Source organism: Chrysemys picta, chromosome 9 (assembly GCF_011386835.1).
Source record: "Chrysemys picta bellii isolate R12L10 chromosome 9, ASM1138683v2, whole genome shotgun sequence".
Classification (NCBI taxonomy): domain Eukaryota; kingdom Metazoa; phylum Chordata; order Testudines; family Emydidae; genus Chrysemys; species Chrysemys picta.
The window spans coordinates 42011636-42036343 of record NC_088799.1 but is presented as its reverse complement, the minus strand read 5'-3'; the positions used below and the strand labels follow the sequence as shown (position 1 = coordinate 42036343).

The following is a 24708-nucleotide window of genomic DNA, read 5'->3' as shown; positions in this document are numbered from 1 at the left end:
TGTGAAGAATTCGCCATATTCATTCTCTCACGTCACAAGATTAGTATCAATGGTAGTTAACATTCTTGCTGTTACATATACAAAAGTTCCATGTACTGGTTACAGTACCCAGTCCTTTTTAAAGCCCTCTACTTATTACAGCAGTTATGGTAGCAACTCCACATTTAAAGCATCGTTGATATTTTTGCTTAAAGCAGAATTCAAATCCCTCCATTTTTCACTTTAATTGTTACACTTAGTTTCCATGTTAAACACAGACTTTCCATTATTATTATTTTATTAAAATATTCACTCTTGGAGAGGAGATTTTAAAAATGATACTTTTTTCCAAAGCTTATTCCCCAAGAGCCTGCCTTTTTATTTATTTATTTTCCTCTTTCCTTTAGTTAAAGAGCCACAGTCCCCAGAAACTCCAAAACACCTAATTCTTACAAGATTCCAGATATGGCTACTTTTTAAATGTAAATTTAAATGCAAAGGGAGTTATTCCCTTGTGTGTCATAACTGAGTTTAACCCTACAAAGACAGGCTGATGCAGCTGCCCAGATCCACCAGCAACTTACATTTGCCTCGCTGCCTCGCCAGCCCTCCTGCTGTGTCTCCAGGCAATAGCCCTTACCACTCCTACTTGCCTTTGTGCTTCCTTGACACCAGTCTCCTTGCAACTTGACTATCTTCAGTAGTGAGACTCCCAATCCAACAGACCACCTACGGTCTGTTAGAATGGGGCTCCCATCTGGAGATCCATGGGAGGTTTGCCAGACTGAGAGATTGCCTTTATAGAGCTGCAAACTCCACTCCTCAATATACTTGGCCTACAAGAATCCTTCTCCAACCATGTCCTAGTCACTGTTACCAACAGGTTGCACTGAGAGAGTAAGGAGAGGGTGAGAAATGTATCCAAAGTTGCCTGAGAAGACAGATTCTCCATTGAATGAAATCTCTTAATGAACATTAGAGGTGAGCCCCATTTTGATGGACATTAGCAGGTCTGTTGGAATGGGACTCCTGATGCAGGGGTTTAAGATATTAGAGGGAAGATGAGGGCCTGGATAAAAGGGTCATCAGTGGCTTTTTACTGGCTCTGTAAACCCCAATGCACACTGTTCCCAATCCCCAGCTTGCCAAGTCCAGTTCCCTGATGTTCAATAGAATTTTTTTTTCCAGTTCACAATATATTAGTGAGGCCACAAGTAAATATTTCTGCATTCTTCTCTTTTACTACTTTGTTTTTGTCAGTCTTTTACTTCTTTGTATTCTCTTTTGGGGTTTGTTCCTTCTCACCTGTCCTGTTTGTCCCTTGCTTCACTCTCCACTCCTGATTCTTGGTTTTATGCAGCTCAGCTCCCCATTCTACCTCTAGCCCTACTACCCCACTCCATCTGTGAACACAGCAGATCTAAGAGCACTGCTGTGAGGCCAGTAAGACTAAAGGGTAACACTTCTTCCTTAACTCGGGCTATATGTTATGTATAAATTCACTGGTGATCCCCGACATCTCTCCTGGTGGTATTCAGAGAGGTGACTTAAGTTTCCCCCCTTCAAACAATATAAAACACAATTGTAATGGTGTCTGCCGTTATTTTACAATTTAATTAAAAAAAAATCAAACCCTTTTTTGTAAACATATAAGAGTTGAGGAAATATATAATGCAAGGCGTCAATCTACAGTATGAAACTCTTACCATATTAACACAATCTTCAATGCATTAGTCAATGCAATGCAATCCAGAATCCTTCAATAACCCATTGCACAAAGTTAATTGAGGACTGGGGTCTTGTGTACAACAAAAACTGAGCAGCTACTCTGTGCAGTGTACATTTTAACGTCTGTTAGCTTTTCATTTAAACAGTGCCACAATGTACCTACTAATCTACAAATTCCCAGGCTCCTGAATTTATATATACAACTTTATTTAGATACATATGTATCATGTTTTATATAGAAACACACAATATTATATTATAAACACTACAGTAAAACATGGGGGATAAAAGGCAGAAATTTTAAATGTATCTATTCCCTTTCTTACAGAGAATACTTCCCCTACATTACTGGTGGAACTAAAATATTGCTGCTTTTGATCATTAATATCAATACAAACCTAATTTCTCTGTCCTAAATTAATCCCTGGTGTAAATACACTGCAATCAGCCCTCAATCACACCAGGGGTACAACATTTAATTCATTGTGTCTACTAACAATACTGTTTTATATTCAGAAATACACAGCAATATGCAGTAACTGACTGGAATTAGATCCAGTGGGTCCCTCCCTCCTCTAGCTCATGGTGCATGAGGAACATATTGCACTGCCATGCAAACCTTAAACTCACAAAGAACAACTCATTTCCCCTCTGCATTGCAGGACCTGCTACTCATGTTAGAATTTATTTCACAACCAGAGGAGGTTTTAGCAATCCACCAAAAATGCCTTTACTGTGACCCTCAGTGAGAAAAGCTCACTCAGGGGTGGGGGGAATAAAATCTATTAATCTTTCTCACTATACAAGGCAATGCAAAGTTGCGGAAGCCTTCGATTGGCACAGCAGCCAGGGTGATGTTTTGTCAAATTAGACCCATAATGAGGAAGTGAAATTCCTTAAAACAGATACTTTTTATCTTCACTGTGCCTCTCGATCCCCCAACAAATTTCAGGGACACATTTCCCAAAACATCAGGGAAAATAATCTAGATTGCCTGCATAAAATCAGCATATGTAAATCATGTTTATACAAATTAGAATTCTGCTTTACTACCACATTTTTAATCCTAAAAAAAAAAAAAAAAAAACCCACCCAGAACTGCAAGTTATTCTCATGCCCCCTAACAGGACACAATATAACAACACAGTAAAGTGTGTGATTCAAATTGCTGATCAGAAGAGAGAGCTATGTACAATAATGCTTGATTTTTACCCCTTTTTTTCTGTTATCAGAATATCTTTCAGCTTGCTACTAAAATTCTAGAGGAATACACAGTGAGGTAAGCAATCAGTTCTTAATTTACTAAGCAGGATAAGAGTATATTGTATGTACCTGATTCTCAACTGGTATAAATCGGCATAACTCTACAATGAAGATATGCCAATTTATGCTAGCTGAGGCACCATCCCTATTATATCTTTAACAAAAATGGAAGTGACAATTAAGATCGCTTGGCATGCCATTTTACCAAAACACTGAATTTATATTTAAGGGACTGGATTAAGCGCAAGGCATCAGGTATTAGTGCTTATTTCAGCTAGAAGGCAGAGAGCTCAGTCACTGCTTTGAGGCAAACTGTTACTCTTATTCTTGCTAAAATGCTTGTTTCACTTTTTCTTTTCTATTACCCACTTAAATTTTAGCGTTTAGGTAACAACTGATTAATAAAAGAAAGCATGAGAAATTGTCACAATAAAAGTTGGTTATTAGTGTGCTCTAAACTCTGTGATGGGTAAAAAGCTACAAAGAAACCAAAATGAACACAGTTTATCACATTAATAAGTGAAACTCTCCACCTGAACTGTTAGTGCACAAATTTTTGGGTGTCACAAATCTCTTCATAATTCTCTTCAGGTACCCTCTCTGTACAGATTGTGCACTTGGTTACATGACACTGTGGTTATAATCACTGACAAAATATATACATATATAGTTTACATTTATATAGCACCTCTTATCCAAAAGGATTCCAAAATATCTTACAAACCAAATGCTTACAACCAGCATGTCTACTGACTTCAAAGGGAGCTGTGAGTACAGAAGGCTTGTAGGATCAAGGCCTGGATAACTACAGGGCTCACTTCACCTGGAACAACTACAGCTGTTTCTCTAGTGGAAAGCAGCAGTTGTTTAGGAATGATGCACGATTGTTTAGGAAAACAAGTGAAGAATAACATGCCCAATTGACACTACTTTCTGGACAATCCTGGAAGGTTTGTGTCTGAGCCTCTAAGCTTTGTGCAACAAGTCTACAAACTGGCTCCAACCAGAGGGAGAAAAAGCACACCCCATAGTGAGGACAGATGGCTGTGGCTGAGAATGTTGAATCAACAACATAGCTATAGCACAATCATGTTCCTTGGAGGTCTCTCATAAAATACAGGCTAAACCTGACCCGACTTAAGGAAATGTGTCTGTCAGTTGATTTATTCTATACTTTCTATGTTCTCAAACAGAAATAGGGCAAGAAGTAAAATATGTTGCGATACCACCCACCGTAATGTATTTATTTATATATGTGTGTGTGTGTGTGTATAGCTGAAGTTGTGAGGTTTCAGACAAAAGGACACAGCAAATTCAGGTGGTTTTAAAAAAAAAACAACAGCAGTTTCAGGGTATGTCTACACTACGAGAGTACTTCGATGTCACTTAAATCGAATATGTGGAATCGATATTACAAAGTCGAACGTGTGTTTCCACACTAAGGACAGTAATTCGACTGTGTGAGTCCACACTAACGGGGCAAGCATCGACATTGGAAGCAGTGCACTGTGGGCAGCTATCCCACAGTTCCCGCAGTCCCTGCTGCCCATTGGAATTCTGGGTCGAGCCCCTAATGCCTGCTGGGGGAAAAAATGTGTCGAGGGTGGTTTTGGGTAACTGTCGTCATCCAACTGTCACTCCCGCCCTCCCTCCCTGAAAGCGCCGGTGGGCAATCAGTTCGCGCACTTTTCTGCTGAGTGACAGCGCGGGTGCCACAGCACTGCGAGCATGGAGCCCGCTGCGACCATCGCTGCAGTTATGGCCGTTGTCAACACCTCGCACCTTATCAGCCACCTTTTCCAGAGGCAGATGGTGAGAAATCGGGCGAGGAGGCTACGGCAGCGCGATGAGGACATGAAGTCTGAGAGTGGCACAGACCTGTCACAAAGCACGGGACCCCGCGCCGTGGATATCATGGTGGTAATGGGTCATGTTGATGCCGTGGAACGGCGATTCTGGGCACGTGAAACAAGCACTGACTGGTGGGACCGCATAGTGCTGCAGGTCTGGGATGAATCCCAGTGGCTGAGAAACTTTCGCATGCGGAAGGGAACTTTCCTTGAACTTTGTGAGTTGCTGTCCCCTGCCCTGAAGCGCAAGGACACCCGGATGCGAGCAGCCCTGACTGTCCAGAAGCGAGTGGCCATAGCCCTCTGGAAACTTGCCATGCCAGACAGCTACCGGTCAGTCGCGAACCACTTTGGCGTGGGCAAATCTACCGTGGGGGTTGTTGTGATGCAAGTAGCCAAGGCAATCGTTGATGTACTGCTGTCAAAGGTAGTGACCCTGGGAAACGTGGAGGTGATCATAGATGGCTTCGCAGCGATGGGATTCCCAAACTGCGGTGGGGCCATAGATGGAACTCACATCCCTATCTTGGGACCGGACCACCAGGCCAGCCAGTACATTAATCGAAAGGGCTACTTTTCCATGGTGCTGCAAGCACTGGTGGACCACAGGGGACGTTTTACCAACATCTACGTCGGATGGCCGGGCAATGTTCATGACACTCGTGTTTTCAGGAACTCTGGTCTGTTTAGACGGCTGCAGGAAGGTACTTACTTCCCGGACCACAAAATAACTGTTGGGGATGTGGAGATGCCTATAGTGATCCTCGGGGACCCAGCCTACCCGCTAATGCCATGGCTCATGAAGCCCTATACAGGCACCCTGGACAGTGAAAAGGAACTCTTCAACTACCGTCTGAGCAAGTGCAGAATAGTGGTGGAGTGTGCTTTTGGACGTCTCAAGGGGAGATGGAGAAGCTTATTGACTCGCTCCGATCTCAGCGAAACCAATATCCCCATTGTTATTGCAGCTTGCTGTGTGCTCCACAATCTCTGTGAGAGCAAGGGGGAGACCTTTATGGCGGGGTGGGAGGTTGAGGCAAATTGCCTGGCTGCTGATTACGCCCAGCCAGACAGCCGTGCGATTAGAAGAGCCCAGCAGGACGCGCTGTGCATCCGGGAGGCTTTGAAAGCTAGGTTCCTGAGTGAGCAGGGTAACCTGTGACAATTTTGTTGGTTTACAGAGAAGCTGAACCTGCCCCCGTTTCTTTACCCAGTGACTGTTCACAATCCTCTCCAGTTTCATACCCCGTTCACCCCGTTCACCCCCTTCCAACCCACGTTTAAAAATAAAATCACTGAAAATTTGTTAATGAACAACGTTTTATTTATTACTGTTTTCGCGGTAAAGTGTTGAAACTGGGACGCAGACTGTGGTGGGGAGCGGGTGTCTCCTTCTTCTACAGTGGTCCGCACTGGCGGACTGATTGTTTGAACGGAGCCTGCCACCCCTCCTGTTCGGGACTCTGTGTGTGGGGGCTATGTGACTTTGTGGCAGGGGGAGGACGGTTACAGATTCCCTGCTGCGTGGCTCTGTGATCCAGGATAAGGACCGCTGCATAAGATCTGTAACCGCCCCCCCCCCCCCCAGACAATGAAAACCACCTCCCAGACTGACCAGGGTGCCTAGTGACTGCGCTGTGTGTGTGACCTGCTGCTGAACCTGCCCCCGTGTCTGTACCAACCACCTTTCCCCCCCTTAAAACAGACTGTCCTCTAAAAAAACATGATGGAAACAGCAATTAACAGAAACGTATTTTTTATTAGCAAATGGACAATGAAACTGGGATGGGGGCTTGGGTGATGCGGGAAGGAAAGGACTTATCAAATTTTGGGGAATGACAGCCTTCTGCCACTTGAGCAGTCTGCAGGGGTAGAGTGACAGTTTTCATGGGCTCTGCAGCCCCTCCTTCTTGGTACTTTCGGTGAGGGGGGTATGGGACTATGTGGCGGGGGACGGTGGTTACAGATAGACTGCAGCGGGGCTCTGTCCTCCTGCCTCCGGTCCTGCAGAACATCCACAAGGCGCCGGAGCGTGTCCGTTTGCTCCCTCATTAGTCCAAGCAGTGTTTGAGTCGCCTGCTGGTCTTCCTGCCACCACCTCTCCTCCTGTTCCATGTGTGATCGGTGCATTTGGGACAAGTTCTCCCTCCACTGACTCTGCAGTGTTGACTCGGCTTGGGAGCAGCCCATAAGTTCTGAGAACATGTCGTCCCGTGTCCTTTTCCGTCTACGCCTAATCTGCGACAGCCTCTGGGAGTCTGATGACAAGGTAGGTCGGGAGACAGCCACAGCTGTGGGATGGGAAAAAGGGAGTGAATTCCTCAGAAAGATAAATTTTTGGGTGAACAAAGAAAATAGTCTTTCTCTGTGAAAAAGACCATTCACAGCACCTATCACATGCGCACTCAGGACAAGGTCGAATTTTCGGCCTTCGCATTCAGTCCCTGGGGTCTTGCAGTGCAGATCACAGAATCGGAACAGCACAGCGGAATTTGGGTAGCGGGCTGACATGGTAAGCCGTAGACTTGTGGCAGCTTAAAACTTTAATAATAGCACTGCCCTACTTTCACGTTCAAAGCAATGCTCCTAGCGTTGGCCAGTTCCTGCTGCCAGCAAACCGGCAAGCATGAACTCTGCCCCTGTCCCACCCCCTCGCGGCTGTCCCCGGGAAAGATCCCTCTATGCTGCCCCTCTCCCGCCTCCACCGCATGGCTGTAAACCGGCAGTTACAGTTCTGTAAAGGAACAGGGAAGCAGTCCCAATACTAACATTCCCCTAATTCAAAGCAGGTCACCATGAGCGACATCACTCTGATGCGTATTTCAGACAGCGACAAAGAACGCATGCTTCGGGAAAGCCTCCAAAGACCAGGGCCGTATGCCGCCATGCTGTGCAAGGCAATGATACCGGAGTACTTGATGGTAGCCTGGCGCGGAAACGTTTCATACTACGGAGGACACAACAAGGCCGCTCTCCCAAGGAACCTCATGCAAAGGCTTTCCAATTACCTCCAGGAGAGCTTCATGGAGATGTCCCATGAGGATTTCTGCTCTATCCTCGGACATATTGACCGAATTTTACTGTAGCTGCACTGGCAAGGGCTAAACAGTACAGCGCCTAGGGCAAACCAATCAAGATATACCGGACATTGTTAGATTTTTTTGCAGCAGTTGCACTGCCAAATACTAGAACTTTAAGTGCCTAGGACAATCTAATCATGAAAAAGCCACAGTTAATATTAATATTCTTTTCAAAATAAATGTTTACATGTTTAAACCACTTACCGGCTGATCCTTCCCCTGATTCTGGGTCCGGGTTAATGCCTGGGGACGGTTGGTACGGGATCTCTGTGCGGGTGATGAAGAGATCCTGGCTGTCTGGGAAATCAGTGTTGTAAGTGCTGTCGACTGCCTCTTCCTCCTCATCTCCTTCCTCTTCTTCCCCGTCCACTACCATCTCAGAGGAAGCGGGCGTGGACAATATCCCATCCTCAGAGTCCACGGTCAGTGGTGGGGTAGTGGTGGCGGCCGCACCTAGGATGGAATGCAGTGCCTCGTAGAAACGGCATGTCTGCGGCTGGGATCCGGAGCGTCCGTTTGCCTCTTTGGTCTTCTGGTAGCCTTGTCTCAGCTTCTTGATTTTCACGCGGCACTGCGTTGCATCCCGGCTGTATCCTCTCTCTGTCATGGCTTTGGAGATCTTCTCGTAGATCTTTGCATTCCGTCTTTTCGATCGCAGCTCGGAAAGCACGGACTCATCGCCCCACACAGCGATCAGATCCAAGACTTCCCGATCAGTCCATGCCGGGGCCCTCTTTCTATTCTGAGATTGCATGGCCATCTCTGCTGGAGAGCTCTGCATCGTTGCCAGTGCTGCTGAGCTCGCCACAATGTCCAAACAGGAAATGAGATTCAAACTGCCCAGACAGGAAAAGGAATTCAAATTTTCCCGGGGCTTTTCCTGTGTGTCTGGTCAGAGCATCCGAGCTCGGACTGCTGTCCAGAGCGTCAACAGAGTGGTGCACTGTGGGATAGCTCCCGGAGCTATTAGCGTCGATTTCCATCCACACCTACCCTAATTCGACATGGCCATGTCGAATTTAGCGCTACTCCCCTCGTTGGGGAGGAGTACAGAAGTCGAATTTAGGAGACCTCTATGTCGAACTAAATAGCTTTGTTGTGTGGACGGGTGCAGAGTTAATTCGATTTAGCGCTGCTAAATTCAACATAACCTGCTAGTGTAGACCAGGCCTCAGTAAGAGATCCTTCAAAGCACTGGTTTGAACTGAAACATGCAGCCAAAATGGTACTGAGGACAAAACTATCTCAACTAATTTAGTAGAAGTTCAAGAAAGTAGATTGGTTTGTAAGTTATATTAGCCTCCTGTTTCACTTCTCTGTACTAATCCATCCAGAAGGGCCTTAGCAAGGAGAGTTTTTTCCTCTATTTCTCACAGCCACATAGTTCCTAACCTATTTAGACCATGTGACTTAAGAACAATGCATGTTTAATATTACTTAATTTCTTAAACTTACCTGGAGAAATTAAGGACAATTTTCTAGAGTGACTAGTGATTTGGTGTGTGTAGCAGGGTGGTTACCCGCTCCAGCCCTGACAGGGTAGAAGCCAGCCCTGGGAGAAGGCTAGGGGCTAGGGAAAAAAAAAAAAGCCCAAGCTGATTGGGGAAGGAGCTACACCTGGGCCACATCCCAGTCAGGGCAGCTGGGCCTCATAGGAAGGCCAGGGCAACCAGAAGCAGAGCAGAGTCTCTCCTCTAGCTGTGGAGGGAGACTGGCCTGGTTGCAGGAGAGTAAGAAGGTACCTGGGAGTGAAGCAGGGCTGGGGAAGAGCCAGAGGAGCAGGGGAGCTCCAGCCTAGTTCCAGGCCCATAGAGGTACTGGATAGTAGAAGAAGGCAGCAGGTCAACCCCCCCCTTGCCTGTGATGAGTGGCTTTTATACTGCAGTCTGCCCCAATGAGTGGGGGCTAGGTAAGGACTGGCAGTAGCCCAGACTGAGGTGAGGTGGGGGGGTAGTGGGAGGGGTCTCCCTGGGGAGGGGAGACCCACTGAGACTGTAGGGTTACTGTCTGGGGGCAGCACCCAGAGAAAGGGTCATCCGGGAGGGCCAGCTGTGGCGGATCACCAGCCTGCAGAGGGTGCTCTGGAGGCTGGAGAGCTAATTCTTGATACGACCATCAGGAGGCACCGCAGGGATGAGTCTGCACGCTTACAGTGTGCCTCAATTTTGGGGTGCCCAATTTGAGTCCTGAGCACTCAATTGAAAACCAGTCCCCTTTAATGGGTCTCAAGTCAGACATCTAAAAAATGAGGCACCCAAAATTATGGTTTTGAAAATTTAAGACTAGAGGCAGAATGTGTAGGTCATTCAGAATCAATAATCTGGTTATCAGACCATTCAAGCTCTGGTTTTGGAGGGCAGATATTGGTTTCACCTTTAGGGGACACACTCTGCATGTGAGAACAGTGATATCATAGGTAAGCGTGTGTGTCATTTATAGGCACTGTATGTAAATAATAGTAGTAGATGTTGGGCCTAGAACACTGATAGCATTCCTTTTTTAAAGTGAAGATCAGGACCACCATCAAAAGGTTTTAGTGCTTTCATAGTCTTAATCTCTATCCTCCTAGGTGGATAAGATCTTTAAATAATGAAAATTATAAATATTCTTAAACTTGTGTAGGTATGTCATCACAGAAACATGTAGATTAAACACGTACAGGTACTTTAATTTTCAGACAACTCACTCAATTTTTAACCTGTGAACATATACATACGAGATGCTTGCATACAGATATTTTGCCCATGAAAATTCAGAGACCATGGCTGAAAACTTGTTCCTTAATCAGTTGTATGCACCAAAATCAATCGCTTAAAAATCCAGTAAAAGTCCTCTCAAAATACATTTCTAGATTAACTGTTGGCTTCTTTCTTGTTTCTCCCCCACCCCCAACTCTACTAGAATCCAGAGATCTGAATTTCCAGCATGCCAGGCAGACTTTAGAACTGTCATCAAGGCCAACATGGAAGAATTACTTATCTAGTAGTTTGGCTTCTCTGAAAGCATTATTCTGGTCAGAATCTCACAGCTGGCTCTTGTGCTCCCTAATGTGAGACAGGGGACACTCCCCAGACTCTCAAGTTCTAAATCCCCAATGTCAGCAGTAGTACACTGAGGCACATGTCATTTTTACTACTGGTGGTCTCACACCACACACTTCCCCGTACCCCCAGCTTCTCCTGGAACTTTCCAGTCAGTTCATGGTTAAGTAGAAAATGATATCTCCCACGGCCACCCTGAAGAAATCCTGCCAAAAAGATATCTTTACAGAAGCAAAATTACACAGTAATCTTCTTTTATTATAGCACCTGGGAAGAATTCTCCGTCTCAGAGATTGAAGAAAGATCAAATGTGAAACCATAAATAACTGCAACAGGAAGCAAGAACAAGGCTGAGGCCAAGAAATGAGAAGAATATAAAAGAGAGGTAAGATACACACCAAACCCCGTCACCTTTTGACAGCTTTCAAGAGGCATGCTAACAAAATTCTAGCAGGTGGGAGAGTTTGGGCTCCCCTACACCCTGCAGTACTGAACAACCAGAGTAGGATTCTTCCCCACAGACTGACTCCAAGCAACAGTGTTTTGCAAGCTTATGAAGTGAGAACTACATAACTGCTTTGTGTAAGATGGAAACAGCCCTGAGGCAGAGGAAACCATCCTACCTTGGATCAAATAAGCCTTGACATCATTATTGAGTTCAGGCCAGCCACATCATAGCAGTGTGAAATGCAACTGGCATATCACTGTAACATGTTCCTATCAGTGGTGGCAGTGTCCAGTGAATTTGTCTTAAACGAAACAAAGAGCCATTCTGAGAACTTTAGATTGCTCCAAGTTCAGCCCCAGAGGCCACTGGGGTCTTGGCATAGAAAACAAATTTAACAGCAAAAAAAATTGGACCTGACTGGAAGGCATGGGAGGGACACAGCAGAAAAGGACCCCAAAGCAGGATCAGTGCTGATTGTATTGAAGAACTGGAGCAACACATGAAGAGGCATGGACTTAGGCATGGAGCTCCTTCAATGACTCTAATCAAGAAGGAATTCACTGAAAGATTCCCATGGTGGCAGCTAATGTCCTGGATGGTGTGTGACCACTAGTGTAAGGGTGTGTGTAGGGGACTTGCGCCACAACCCCATACTACTGCTCTTATAGACTAAAGCCTGAAAGCTTGGGGAGCTCCACCTGCCTTGCACTAGGGAACACTAGACTCCAGAGTAAGAATCCTGCTCAGAGAAAAAAGTTTAGTTCATGAGTGTTCGTTGCTCACAGACCTAGCATCCTTATCACAAAGCAGACGACACATGAACAATCCTTAAGAGGCTTTTCATCTCTCTGGGCAAGGATGAATCACTTCCCTTTGTTTCAGCTTAGCTGAATGGTCTAAAAGGCCTACCCAACTAGTACTTTGTCCTAGTGAACATACAGAGGTCTTTGCCCTTTCCATTGTATTGTAGCCCTGTTAAAATGCAGACATGACAAATGCTGCTCCTTGCGATCTGTTGTGGCCTCTGGCAACTCCGTGAACAAAAATAAACACAATTACCTTAGCACCTTTACAGTTTCCGTCCACTTCTCCTGTTCACTCTCCCATGGATCCACTCTAATCCAGTCTGATGTCTCCAGCGCAAGCTGAGCCATAGCTATCCGGTGCCTTGCTGAAACCAAGCCTTTCTTTCCATAGCTATCATTGACCGGAGAAATGATACCTTCAATCACCCGGTATCTTCCTTGGGAAGACAAGAAAGAAAATCAGCATTTTAGATCATTTTTTTAAAATGGTGATAAAAAGGAAACTGCAATTTATGTAAACACTGAAAAGTAAGGTTCCTGTTCTTCTGTGATTACACTCTTCAAAGTTCTATTATCGAAATGTTAACTCCATTAGACAATATTAAAAGGAAAGCTGGATGAGTATATAACTTCCTGCAAATAGAAATGTTTGTCATTTATAATGCAGATGATCAAGCTCACTGAAGAGAAGGTTAATGAATTTTTAGTTCAAGTAACTGTACCATTGCAGCTTTCAGACAGCCTAGATGATGAATGTTTTAATTGACCAGAGTTTGTTTCCAAGCATCTCATGCGTACCATTTAACAAGATCATTGTGCTTCCTCATCAGGCTAAAGCAAGAATTACACTATGTAAAACCGGAGCAGTTTTCTGCTGTATGTTTAATAGCACAAACCAAGCAAATCAGTAGATTCAAAAATTCTATTTTTTGTATAGCACAGGGATGGGTGATGAAGGTGTTTTAAAACAAGACTTAAAACACTGGAAAAACATCCTTGCCGAGTTTATCTGCCATGAAGCTTGCTTTCCATCTGGTTGATCATGTTAATTAAATGTGAAAATATGCCTGTATTTTCCAACTACTGTAATGTAATGAAATAATTAATGCTATAAGCTCTCATAGTCAGATTCTGCAGCCTCCGATTCAAGTCAGGAAATAAAAGTAGATAAAATCTTCCCACAAAAGCTATAGCATTTATCCAAATAGAAACAGCAGAGAAAGGCAGCACCAACATGAGCTTCATGTAGCTAGAATGGATAAGAACAGAGTGCAGAATAGAGATGTTTCAATAAATACAAATGATCGCGCTAAAATCTTTATGAATCTAACATGGGTACTCTATGGCATATGGGGAAAAAATAAAATAAAAACAGATCTCTTTATAACTGACATTACTGAATAAAGAAAAAAAAATCAAATCACCCTGCTGCAGCCAATCTCTATTATTCTACAAAGAGGGCTATCCTGAGAGCCTCAAAATTCATTTCTGATACTTGAACACGACATTATAATCTAATGGATTGCAATTTCATTTTATACATTGGGGTGAGATTTTCAAGAGAGTCTAAGGGAATTAGGCACACAAATCCCATTACAATTCAACAAGATTTGCATGCCTCTTTGCTTTGAAAAACCCAGCTTAAATTACCTTCTCTTTTAAACCATCCTCATATAGGCAATGCAGTCTGTGGAGCTGGAAAGTGTCATTAAATCCACTTCAATCTGACAGTGAAAATCTTTTCACTTACATATGGTGAAGATTCATCTAAAGTGTTAAACAATATATGACAGGTACATAAAATATTTTCAATGTTGTGTAAACTTACAGTGCTACCTATGAGATTTTTATTAATAACATTGATAAATAAATCGACTGCTTGGATAATATAGTGCTATAATAGATCCCCAGTTAGGGAGGGAGTTGTAATATGGTATGGATTCATATATTGTATTTATATTTTATAAGGTATTTTGCTTATAACATACTATACAACAATTTTCATTTCTGGGCTTCAGTTCATTCCCCCCCCCCCAACATTTCTATAAAAATAAGGCAGAAGATATTTGTTCTTTTATTATCTATATATCACAGCAAATATATTTAATAAAAGAACTAAAAGCTCAAGTTGGAGTGTGGTCACATTATCCAAGTAAGGGTGAGTTACTTGTGAGATATCTTGATCAGGGTGGATAAAATCAATGATTTAAAAAAAATTAGTTTTTTTATTTAAATCGGATTTTTTTGATAAAATACTTTGAGGAAAAAACCTATCTAAAGTTAGTTGTAATTAAGATACATTATAGCTCAAAGATATCTCATCATGGAATAGGGATTAAAAATTCTAATTCTATGGTATGAGACAAAATATTCATGTAATGTTTAAGAAAAGTTTTGTAAATTAGTTCCAATAGTTCATGGATTAGGGACCCAATTTTATGGGGATCCAGGGGCTTCCGTATTGATTATTTAGGTTAATCTTTCTATCTATCCAATGGGACTCAATGCTCAGTCTAGAACAGTAGTTCCCAAACTTTAACAACCTGTGAATCCCTTTCATGACAATGTCAAGTCTCGCAAACCCCCTCCTAAAAATGAATACTTCCAGGGATTTTCTCCTTTACCTGAGTATAAATTATAAAAGCAGTGATTTTGGAAATACACAATTTGTTTTTATGACATGCTTATTACACACTATTTATTATTAAGTATCAGGGGGTAGCCGTATTAGTCTGTATCTACAAAAACAATAAGGAGTCTGGTGGCACCTTAAAGACTAACAGATTTATTTGGGCATAAACTTTCGTGGGTAAAAACCTCACTTCTTTGGATGCATAGAGTGAAAGTTACAGATGCAGGCATTATATACTGACACATGGAGAGCAGGGAGTTACTTCGCAAGTGGAGAACCAGTGTTGACAGGGCCAATTCAATCAGGGTGGATGTAGTCCACTCCCAATAACGGATGAGGAGGTGTCAATTCCAGGAGAGGAAAAGCTGCTTCTGTAATGAGCCAGCCACTCCCAGTCCCTATTCAAGCCCAGATTAAGGGTGTTAAATTTGCAAATGAATTTTAGTTCTGCTGTTTCTCTTTGAAGTCTGTTTCTGAAGTTTTTTTGTTCAATGATAGTGACTTTTAAATCTGTAATAGAATGACCAGGGAGATTGAAGTGTTCACTTACTGGCTTATGTATGTTACCATTCCTGATGTCTGATTTGTGTCCATTTATTCTTTTGCGGAGGGACTGTCTGGTTTGGCCAATGTACATGGCAGAGGGGCATTGCTGGCACATGATGGCATATATAACATTAGTGGATGTGCAGGTGAATGAGCCCTTGATGGTGTGGCTGATGTGGTTGGGTCCTCTGATGGTGTCGCCAGAGTAGATATGAGGACAGAGTAGGCAACGAGGTTTGCTACAGGGATTGGTTCCTGGGTTGGTGTTTCTGTGGTGTGGTGTGTAGTTGCTGGTGAGTATTTGCTTCAGGTTGGGGGGTTGTCTGTAAGCGAGGACTGGCCTGCCTCCCAAGGTCTGTGAGAGTAAAGAATCATTTTCCAGGATAGGTTGTAGATCATGGATAATGCACTGGAGAGGTTTTAGCTGGCAGCTGTATGTGATGGCCAGTGGTGTTCTGTTATTGTCCTTGTTGGGCCTGTCCTGTAGTAGGTGATTTCTGGTACCCCTCTTGCTCTGTCAATCTGTTTCCTCACTTCCCCAGGTGGGTATTGTAGTTTTACGAACCCAGGAACCAATCCCTGTAGCAAACCTCGTTGCCTACTCTGTCCCCATATCTACTCTGGCGACACCATCAGAGGACCCAACCACAAGGTTCCTATGTTTCATCAAGGAGTATCAGATGTGAAACAGCAGGAAAGTATTTAAGAAGTCAACTCAAAGAGTTCCTCCTACACAAGCATTCAGGTCTTGAGCAGTCCAGGCAAACAACGCACATTACAACAAAGCTTAAACTTGTTCTTCATAATAATTTTAAAAACAACACTAGCTGCTTATTTCATTTTAAAAACAGCAAAAAATATCCATCTCCTTTTCCATTTCTTATAAGGAGTCTTGAAGTTTAAATCTCCTCAATGTGGTAGATAGGCTTGCTTTGATCTGCTTAGCTCTTGGAAGTCCAGGGGCTCCGGGCTGCTGGCCCCGTGCTGCTCGGGGTCCTTAGGGACAGCTCTGTCCGCCATTAGGGATTTTTTCCCCCGAGAACCCCCTGGAACATTTTGCGAACCCCCAGGGGTTCACGAATCCCAGTTTGGGAATCACTGGTCTAGAAGATACCATCAGAGATGCTTAGGGTATGTGTATGTGTACACTACAAAATTAGGTCGAATTTATAAAAGTTTATTTTCGTAGGAAGCAATTTTATACAGTCGATTGTGTGTATCCCTACTAAGCACATTAAGTCGCATTAAGTCAGCGGAGTGCGTCCACAGTACCGAGGCTAGCATCTAGTTTCGGAGCGTTGCACTGTGGGTAGCTATCCCACAGTTCCCGCAATCTCCGCCACCCATTGGAATTCTCAGTTGAGCTCCCACAATGTTTTGATGTTGCCCCATCAAAAACATTGTCGCGGGTGGTTTTGGGTACACATCATCAGTCACCCCTCCCTCCGTGAGAGCAACGGCAGACAATCGTTTCGCGCCTTTTTTCCATGCAGATGCCATACCATGGCAAGCGTGCAGCCCGCTCAGCTCAGCTGCCGCTGTTGTGTCCTGGGTGCTGCTGGCAGCAGACGGTACAATAGGGCTGCAAACCATCGTCATGCTTCCGCTGCCACTCTGCTCTCCTGCTCTGGCAGCTGATGGTGCAGTAGGGCTGCAAACCATTGTCACGCTTCCGCTGCCACTCTGCTCTCCTGCAGATGCCATGGAGCCCGCTCAGATCACTGCGGCAGTTATGAGCACTGTACACACCTCGCGCATTATCCTGCAGTGTATGCAGCACCAGAACTTGCAAAAGCAGGCAAGGAGGCGACGGCAGCGCGGTGATGAGGACATGGACGCAGACTTTTCTCAAAGCACGGGCCCTGGCAATTTGGACATCATGGTGGTAATGGTGCAGGTTCATGCCTTGGAATGCTGATTCTGGGCCCGGGAAACAAGCACAGACTGGTGGGACCACATAGTGTTGCAGGTCTGGAATGATTCCCAGTGGCTGCGAAACTTTCGCATGTGTAAGGGCACTTTCATGGAACTTTGGGACTTGTTTTCCCCTGCCCGAAGCACAAGAATGCCAAGGAGCCCTCACAGCTCACAAGCGAGTGGCGATAGCCCTGTGGAAGCTTGCAACGCCAGACAGCTGCCAGTCAGTCGGGAATCAATTTGGAGTGGGCAAATCTGCCTGGGGGGGGCTGCTGTGATCCAAGTAGCCAACGCAATCACTGAGCTGCTGCTATCAAGAGTAGTGACTCTGGGAAATGTGCAGGTCATAGTGGATGGCTCTGCAGCAATGGGATTCCCCAACTGTGGAGGGGTGATAGATGGAACGCATATCCCTATCTTGGGACCGGAGCACCAAGACAGCCAGTACATAAACCGCAAGGGGTACTTTTCAATGGTGCTGCAAGCACTGGTGGATCACAAGGGACGTTTCACCAACATCAACATGGGATGGCTGGGAAAGATACCAGATGCTCGCATCTTCAGGAACTCTGGTCTGTCTGAACAGCTGCAGCAAGGGACTTACTTTCCAGACCAGAAAATAACTGCCTATAGTTATCCTTGGGAACCCAGCCTACCCCTTAATGCCATGGCTCATGAAGCCATACACACTCACCCTGGACAGTAGTCAGGAGCTGTTCAACTATAGGCTGAGCAAGTGCAGAACGGTGGTAGAATGTGCATTTGGATGTTTAAAAGCGCATGGGTGCAGTTTACGGACTTGGTTAGACCTCAGCGAAACCAATATTCCCATTGTTATTACTGCTTGCTGTGTGCTCCACAATATCTGTGAGAGTAAGGGGGAGACGTTTATGGTGGGATGGGAGGTTGAAGAAAATTGCCTGGCCGCTGATTACACGCATCCCGACACCAAGGCGGTTAGAAGAGCACAGCAGGGAGTGCCGCATATCAGAGAAGCTTTGAAAACCAATTTCGTGACTGGCCAGGCTACGGTGTGAAAGTTCTGTTTGTTACTCCTTGATGAAAACCCGCCCCCTTGGTTCACTCTACTTCCCTGTAAGCCAACCTCCCTCCCCTCCCCTCTTTGATCACAGCTTGCAGAGGCAAAGTCATTGTTTCAAATTCATGCATTCTTTATTGATTAGTCACAGAAATAAAGGGATAACTGCCACGGTAGCCCGGGAGGGGTGGTGGAAGAGGGAAGCACCGGGTGGGGTGGTGGAGGAGGGAAGGACAAGGCCACACTGCACTTAAAAATTTATTGAATGCCAGCCTTCTGTTGCTTGGGCAGTCCTCTGGGGTGGAGTGGTTGGGTGCCCGGAGGGCCTCCCCCCACCGCGGTCTTGGGCGTCTGGGTGAGGCTATGGAACTTGGGGAGGAGGGCAGTTGGTTACACACGGGCTGCAGCGGCGGTCTGTGCTCCTGCTGCCTTTCCTGCACCTCAACCATATGCCGGAGCATATCAGTTTGATCCTCCAGTAGCCTCAGCATTGCCTCCTGCCTCCTCTCATCACACTGCCGCCACCGTTCCTCTTGCTCCCGCCACCTCTCCTCTTGATCCTGCCACCTCTCATCTCACACATCCCTCCTGTCCTCGCATTCATTTTGTGCTTTCCTGGACTCTGACATTGTTTGCCTCCACGCATTCTGCTGGGCTCTTTTAGTGCGGGAGGATTGCATGAGCTCAGAGAACATTTCATTGTGAGTGCATTTTTTTTGCCTTCTTATCTGCATTAGCCTCTAGGACAAAGAGGATAGTGGTAGTGTTGAAACATTTGCAGCTGTGGGAGGAAAAAAAGGGAGAGTTGGGTTGACCATTTAAAATGGGTTGGCCATTTAAAAGGAGGGACTAAGGTTTTCGGGTTAACGTGCAGTACAAACCCAACTAAACCCCCCCACACACCCAATTCTCTGGGATGATCGCTTCACTCCTTCCCCCACCGCGTGGCTAACAGTGGGGATGATTTCTTTTCAGCCACAGGCACACAGCCCAGCAGGAACGGCCACCTCTGAATGTCCCCTTAATAAAATTCCCCTATTTTAACCAGGTGACCATGAATGATACCACTCTCCTGAGGATAACACAGAGAGATAAAGAACGGATGTTGCTTTACTGCATTTCAGAAGCTTTATTGGCCGCAAATACATCGCTGGCCACAAATACATCCCAAGTCTTCAGGGCAAATTAAACATTAAATATGCTTGCTTTTAAACCATGTATTATATTTACAAAAGGTACACTCACCAGAGGAGCCTTCTCCGCCTTCAAGGTCTGGGAGCCCGAGTTGGGTGATAAACAGTTCCTGGCTGTCGGGGAGAACGGTTTCTCCACTTGCCTGCTGTGCGCTATCATCTTCCTCGTTCCCAAAATCCTCATCCTTGTTGCATGAGACTCCCTTGCAGGAGTCCATGTACGGGGTGCGGTAGTTGTAGGGGCATCCCCTAAAATTGCATGCAGCTCATCAAAGAAGAGGCATGTCTGGGGGTCTGACCCGGAGCAGCGGTTTGCCTCTTTGGTTTTTTGGTAGGCTTGCCTGAGCTTCTTAAATTTCACGCAGCACTGCTGTGGGTCCCTTTTATAGCCTCCGTCCTTCATGCCCTTGGAGATTTTTTCAAATATTTTGGCATTTCGTCTTTTGGAATGGAGTTCTGATAGCATGGATTCGTCTCAGCTCCAGTACCTCCTGTTCGGTCCATCCTGGAGCTCTTTTGCGATTCTGGGACTCCATGGTTACCTCTGCTGATGAGCTCTGCATGGTCACCTGTTCTGATCAGCTTGCCATGCTGGCCAAACAGGAAATAAAATTCAAAAGTTGGCGGGGCTTTTCCTGTCTACTTGGCCAGTGCATCTGAGTTGAGAGTTCTGTCCAGAGCGGCCACAATGGAGCACTCTGGGATAGCTCCTGGAGGCCAATACTGTCGAATTGCGTCCACACTACGCCAAATTCAACCGAACAAGATTGATTTCAGCGCTAATCCCCTCGTCGGGAAGGAGTTCAGAAATCGATTTTAAGACCCCTTCAAGTCGACAAAAGTGGCTTCATCGTGTGGACGGGTGCAGGGTTAAATTGATCTAATGCTGCTAAATTCGACCCAAACTGGTAGTGTAGACTAGGGCTTAGTTTTGCAGTTCTCAAACTGTGGTTTTGTGTTTTTAAATAAATAATATATAGAGATGAGAAATAACAGACCTCAACACTATTGTTCCTCTGCAAATTTGTTGGGGTGGAATAGATCTTCTAAAGGAGAAGAAGTCTGGAGAGAAATGTGAGAAGGGAGGGACAGTCAGTAGAAACAAAAATGAAACTGTTTCAGCAGGATATTCCAGAAGTCTTTCTGAGCATAGCCTTCATTGATTTGAGATCTACCATACCATTCTCTCACTAGAAGGGAAAACCTATAATGGCAGCAGGCCGTAAAAGAGACCCAGTTTGGAAATATTTTAATGAAGTTCCTCTACCTGTGGGTAAGATAGGCATGCGTGCAAAATGCAAACAGTGTAACAAAGAAATGCAAGGCCTGGTTACCCGAATGAAACAACATGAGAAAAAACTGTTACTTATCTCTTGTAACTGTTGTTCTTCGAGATGTGCTGTTCATGTCCATTCCAATCAAGAGTGTGCGTGCGTACGTGCACGTTGGCCGGAAGATTTTTCCCCTACCAGCATCCATTGGGTTGGCCTGGGCGCCCCCTGGAGTCATGCCTTCCTGGTGCCTAATACAGAGCCTTGCCGACCCACCATCCCTTCAGTGCCTTCTTGCTGGCTACTCCAACAGAGGAGTAGGAAGGTTAGTATTGGAATGGACATGAACAACACATCTCGAAGAACAGTTACAAGAGGTGAGTAACTGTTTTTTTCTTCTTCGAGTGCTTGTTCATGTCCATTCCAATCAGGTGACTCCCAAGCCAAATCTAGGAGGTGGGGTAGGAGCTGTCCACTAACTGGAGTACAGCTCTTCCAAAGGCCGCATCGTCTCTGGCCTGCCGGGTGATTGCATAGTGCGCAGCGAAAGTGTGTATGGAAGACCACGGCGCCGCTCTGCAGATTTCCTGAGTGGGAACTTGAGCCAGGAACGCCGTAAATGAAGCCTGTGCCCTAGTAGAGTGCGCAATGATCGGAGGTGCAGGAACCCCTGCTAGGTTGTAGCACTCACTGATACAGGCCATGATCCATGATCATGCGCTGGGCCGAAACTAACTGACCTTTCATCCTGTCCGCCACTGCCATGAAGAGCTGGACCGACTTCCTGAATAGTTTTGTTCTCTCGATGTAGAAAGTCAGCGCTCTGCGGACGGCCAGAGTATGGAGTCTCTGTTCCCTGTTGTTAGAATGGGGTTTAGGGAGGAAGATATCCTGGTTCACATGGAATTGCGAGACAACCTTCGGGAGGAAAGCAGGGTGGGGCCTGAGCTGAACTTTGTCCTTAGAAAACACGGTGTAGGGTGGGTCTGAAGTCAGGTCCCTGAGCTCAGACACCCTCTTGGACGAGGTTATTGCCACCAGGAACACGACCTTGTAGGAGAGGTAGAGCAGGGAGCATGTTGCTAAAGGCTCAAAGGGTGGCCCCATGAGCCTAGGGAGGATCAAGTTGAGGTCTCAGGCAGGAACCGATTGGTGAACATGTGAGTACAACCTGCCGAGCCCCTTTAGGAAGCGGCTGACCATGGGGTTAGCAAAAACCAAGCAGCCCTGTATGCCCGGATGGAATGCCGAGATGGCAGCCAAGTGCACTCTTATAGAAGACAACGAGAGACCTTCCTGTTTCAGATATAGAAGGTAGTCCAGAATGTGCGGCACTGAGGCTAGCGTTGGGGCAAGTTGCGTTGTGCCAACCAGATTGAAAATCTCTTCCACTTGGCAAGGTACATGGCCATCGTCGAGGGTTTTCTACTGCCAAGAGGACCTGTCTAACCTGGTCTGAACAGGAAAGCTCCCACGGATTCAACCATGGACCTTTCACGCTGTAAGATGGAGCGACTGCAGGTTTGGGTATTGGAAATGTCCGTGATCCTGTGTGAGAAGGTCCGGGAAGAACAGCAAGGTAATCAGGGCTCCCACGGACATGTCTAGGAGGGATGTGTACCAGTGCTGACGTGGCCAGGCCGATGCTATCAGTATGACCCGAGCACGATCTCTGCGGATTTTGAGCAGGACCTTGTGAATGAGCAGTATTGGCGGGAAGGCGCCTAGGAGAGCTCCTCCCCAATGGAGCAGGAACGCATCTGCTGTGGAGCCCGGGCTGTGATTCTGGAAGGAGCAAAACTGCTGGCACTTCCTGTTGCATTGTGTGGCGAAGAGGTCGATCAGGGAAAATCCCCACTTCTGAACTTCCGACATCTAGGTGAAGGGACCACTCATGGCTGCGGAACGACCTGCTGAGGTGGTCCACCAGCTTGTTCTGAATCCTGGGGACGTACAACGCCTGCAGGTGGACTGAATGTTCTACACAGAAGTCCCATAGCATGAGGGCTTCCTGGCACAGGAGAGAGGAATGTGCACCCCCCGTTTGTTGATATAGAACATTGCAGCCGTATTGTCCGTCATGACTGATACAGCTCTCTCTATCGTGCGAAGCACCCAGTGGTCTGAGGTTATACGGGACCATGCATGGTAGAAAGGGGATAGTCAGGAGGAAAAGCGGGTTAGATCCAGACCATGACCTGGTGCATCGTCCTCGACCGCACCTTCAAAAGGCTGGTTTAGGGCCAGAGGGCCATTTGGGATGGCCAGAGCCCTGACTCGAGGAAGGGTGTTGCCTCCCCCTGCCACTCTTGTTCCTCCTCCGAGAACAGTCTTGGCAGCTCTACTGCTGGAACCTTTGAGGAGGTTGTGAGCAGAAATGTCTCAGCTGAGTGGCAGAGGTGTGGATTTGAGGGTGGCTCGGGAGTCTTTCAGGCTGTGCAGCCACTTGTCTTTCTTTTCTGAAAACAGAGTCTCACCCTCAAATGGGAGGTCCTGAATAGTCTGCTGGACCTCAAGTTGGCTGAAACTTGGAGCCAAGCACTCCACCTCATAGCCACCCCTATCACCATAACTCTAGTGGCGGCATCTGCAGCATCTAACGCAGCCTGCAGGGAAGCCCTGGAGACTAGCTTCCCTTCCTCCACCAAGGCTGTGAACTCAGACCAGGAATCCGAAGGGACGAGCTCCGTGAACTTTGCCATTGCTGCACTGGTGCTGTACGAGTACGTGCTCCCAATGGCCTGTTGGTTAGTGATACGGAGCTGCAAACCACCTGTCGAGCAGACCTTTCTCCCCACAAGGTCAAGGGCATTTAGCATCTCTGTCCTTGGAAGCCCTGTCTCTCACGCTGGTTAGCCTCATCGATCACCAGCGAATCTGGAGGCACATGGGAGTACAAATGTGCCCTCTGGAGGGCACGAAATACCACCACTCATTCCACTTGGCAGTGTGTGGCAAGGAAGCTGGCGTCTGCCACAGGGTCTTACTGGTGTCTACAATGGTCTTCATAAATGGCAGGGCAATACGTGACGGTTTGGAGGGTGCCAGGATGTCCAACATGGGATCAGCCTCCTCCACCACCTCCTCAGCCTTGATGCCCAGACCCTGGGCGGCCCTATGCAGCAACTGCTGTAGCACTCTATTGTCCTCTAATGCAGGGGCTATGGCTGTTCCCACCAATGCTTCATCCGGTGATGAAGAGGAGGAAGCAGGTATTGGAGGTGGGAGCTCCCTACCATCTGCCCCTGAGGGATCACATGACTCTCGGGGCAGCGTTGGAGGTAGTGGTGCCGTCAACAGTGCTGGGGCTATGGATGTCGAAGCATGCATCGGCACTGCCATCAGCACTATGGGAGGGAGCTGCATCGGCACGCTCACAGGAGCCACCGGAAGTGGGGGCGGTGCCTGCATTGAGGTCGACGTCGACAATGGTCCAGGCGTGGGAAACAGGTGCGTCGACGCTGTGAAGGGCGGTGCCAAGGTTGGAGCTGAGCACAGTGCCAGAGTTGACGATGGAACCGGAGGCAGAGGCATCGGGACCGTAGGCACCATGGGCAGATGCACAGCGGAAGATGGAACTAAGGTGGCAGAGGCCACAGAAGACGTTGCAGAACGGGGACCCTGGATTCCTTCCTGGCCATGGTGAAAAGCCCAGGGGGTCCAGAAATGCCACTCAAGTGGGTTCTTCCACTGTGGAGGCCACACTTGGTCTCTCCTGTCTCTACCCAACCTCGATCTGCGACTTCTGCTCCTCCCAAGGCAATAGGATTCGGACTCTGATTCCAAGGTCTCTATGACACTGAAGACCACAGAGGAGCCAATCCTCGACTGTCAAGAGCTTGGGGACCGGGTAGGCTCTCTGTCGGAGCGGATAGGCACTGAGGGACATGCTAAGGGGGAGAGCCTCGACATCAT

The 24708-nt window shown here is 46.5% G+C and overlaps 1 protein-coding gene across 2 annotated transcripts in view; it reads right to left on the bottom strand.

The window, feature by feature from the left end:
• Positions 1-24708, bottom strand: part of NMNAT3 (nicotinamide nucleotide adenylyltransferase 3) — a 94019-nt gene that overhangs the window by 15737 nt on the left and 53574 nt on the right. For both annotated transcript variants that reach the window (XM_005282518.5, XM_005282519.5), the window contains exon 3: positions 12449-12632. In XM_005282518.5, the coding sequence (XP_005282575.2) occupies positions 12449-12632 (184 nt within the window). The remainder of the gene's footprint in view (positions 1-12448; positions 12633-24708) is intronic.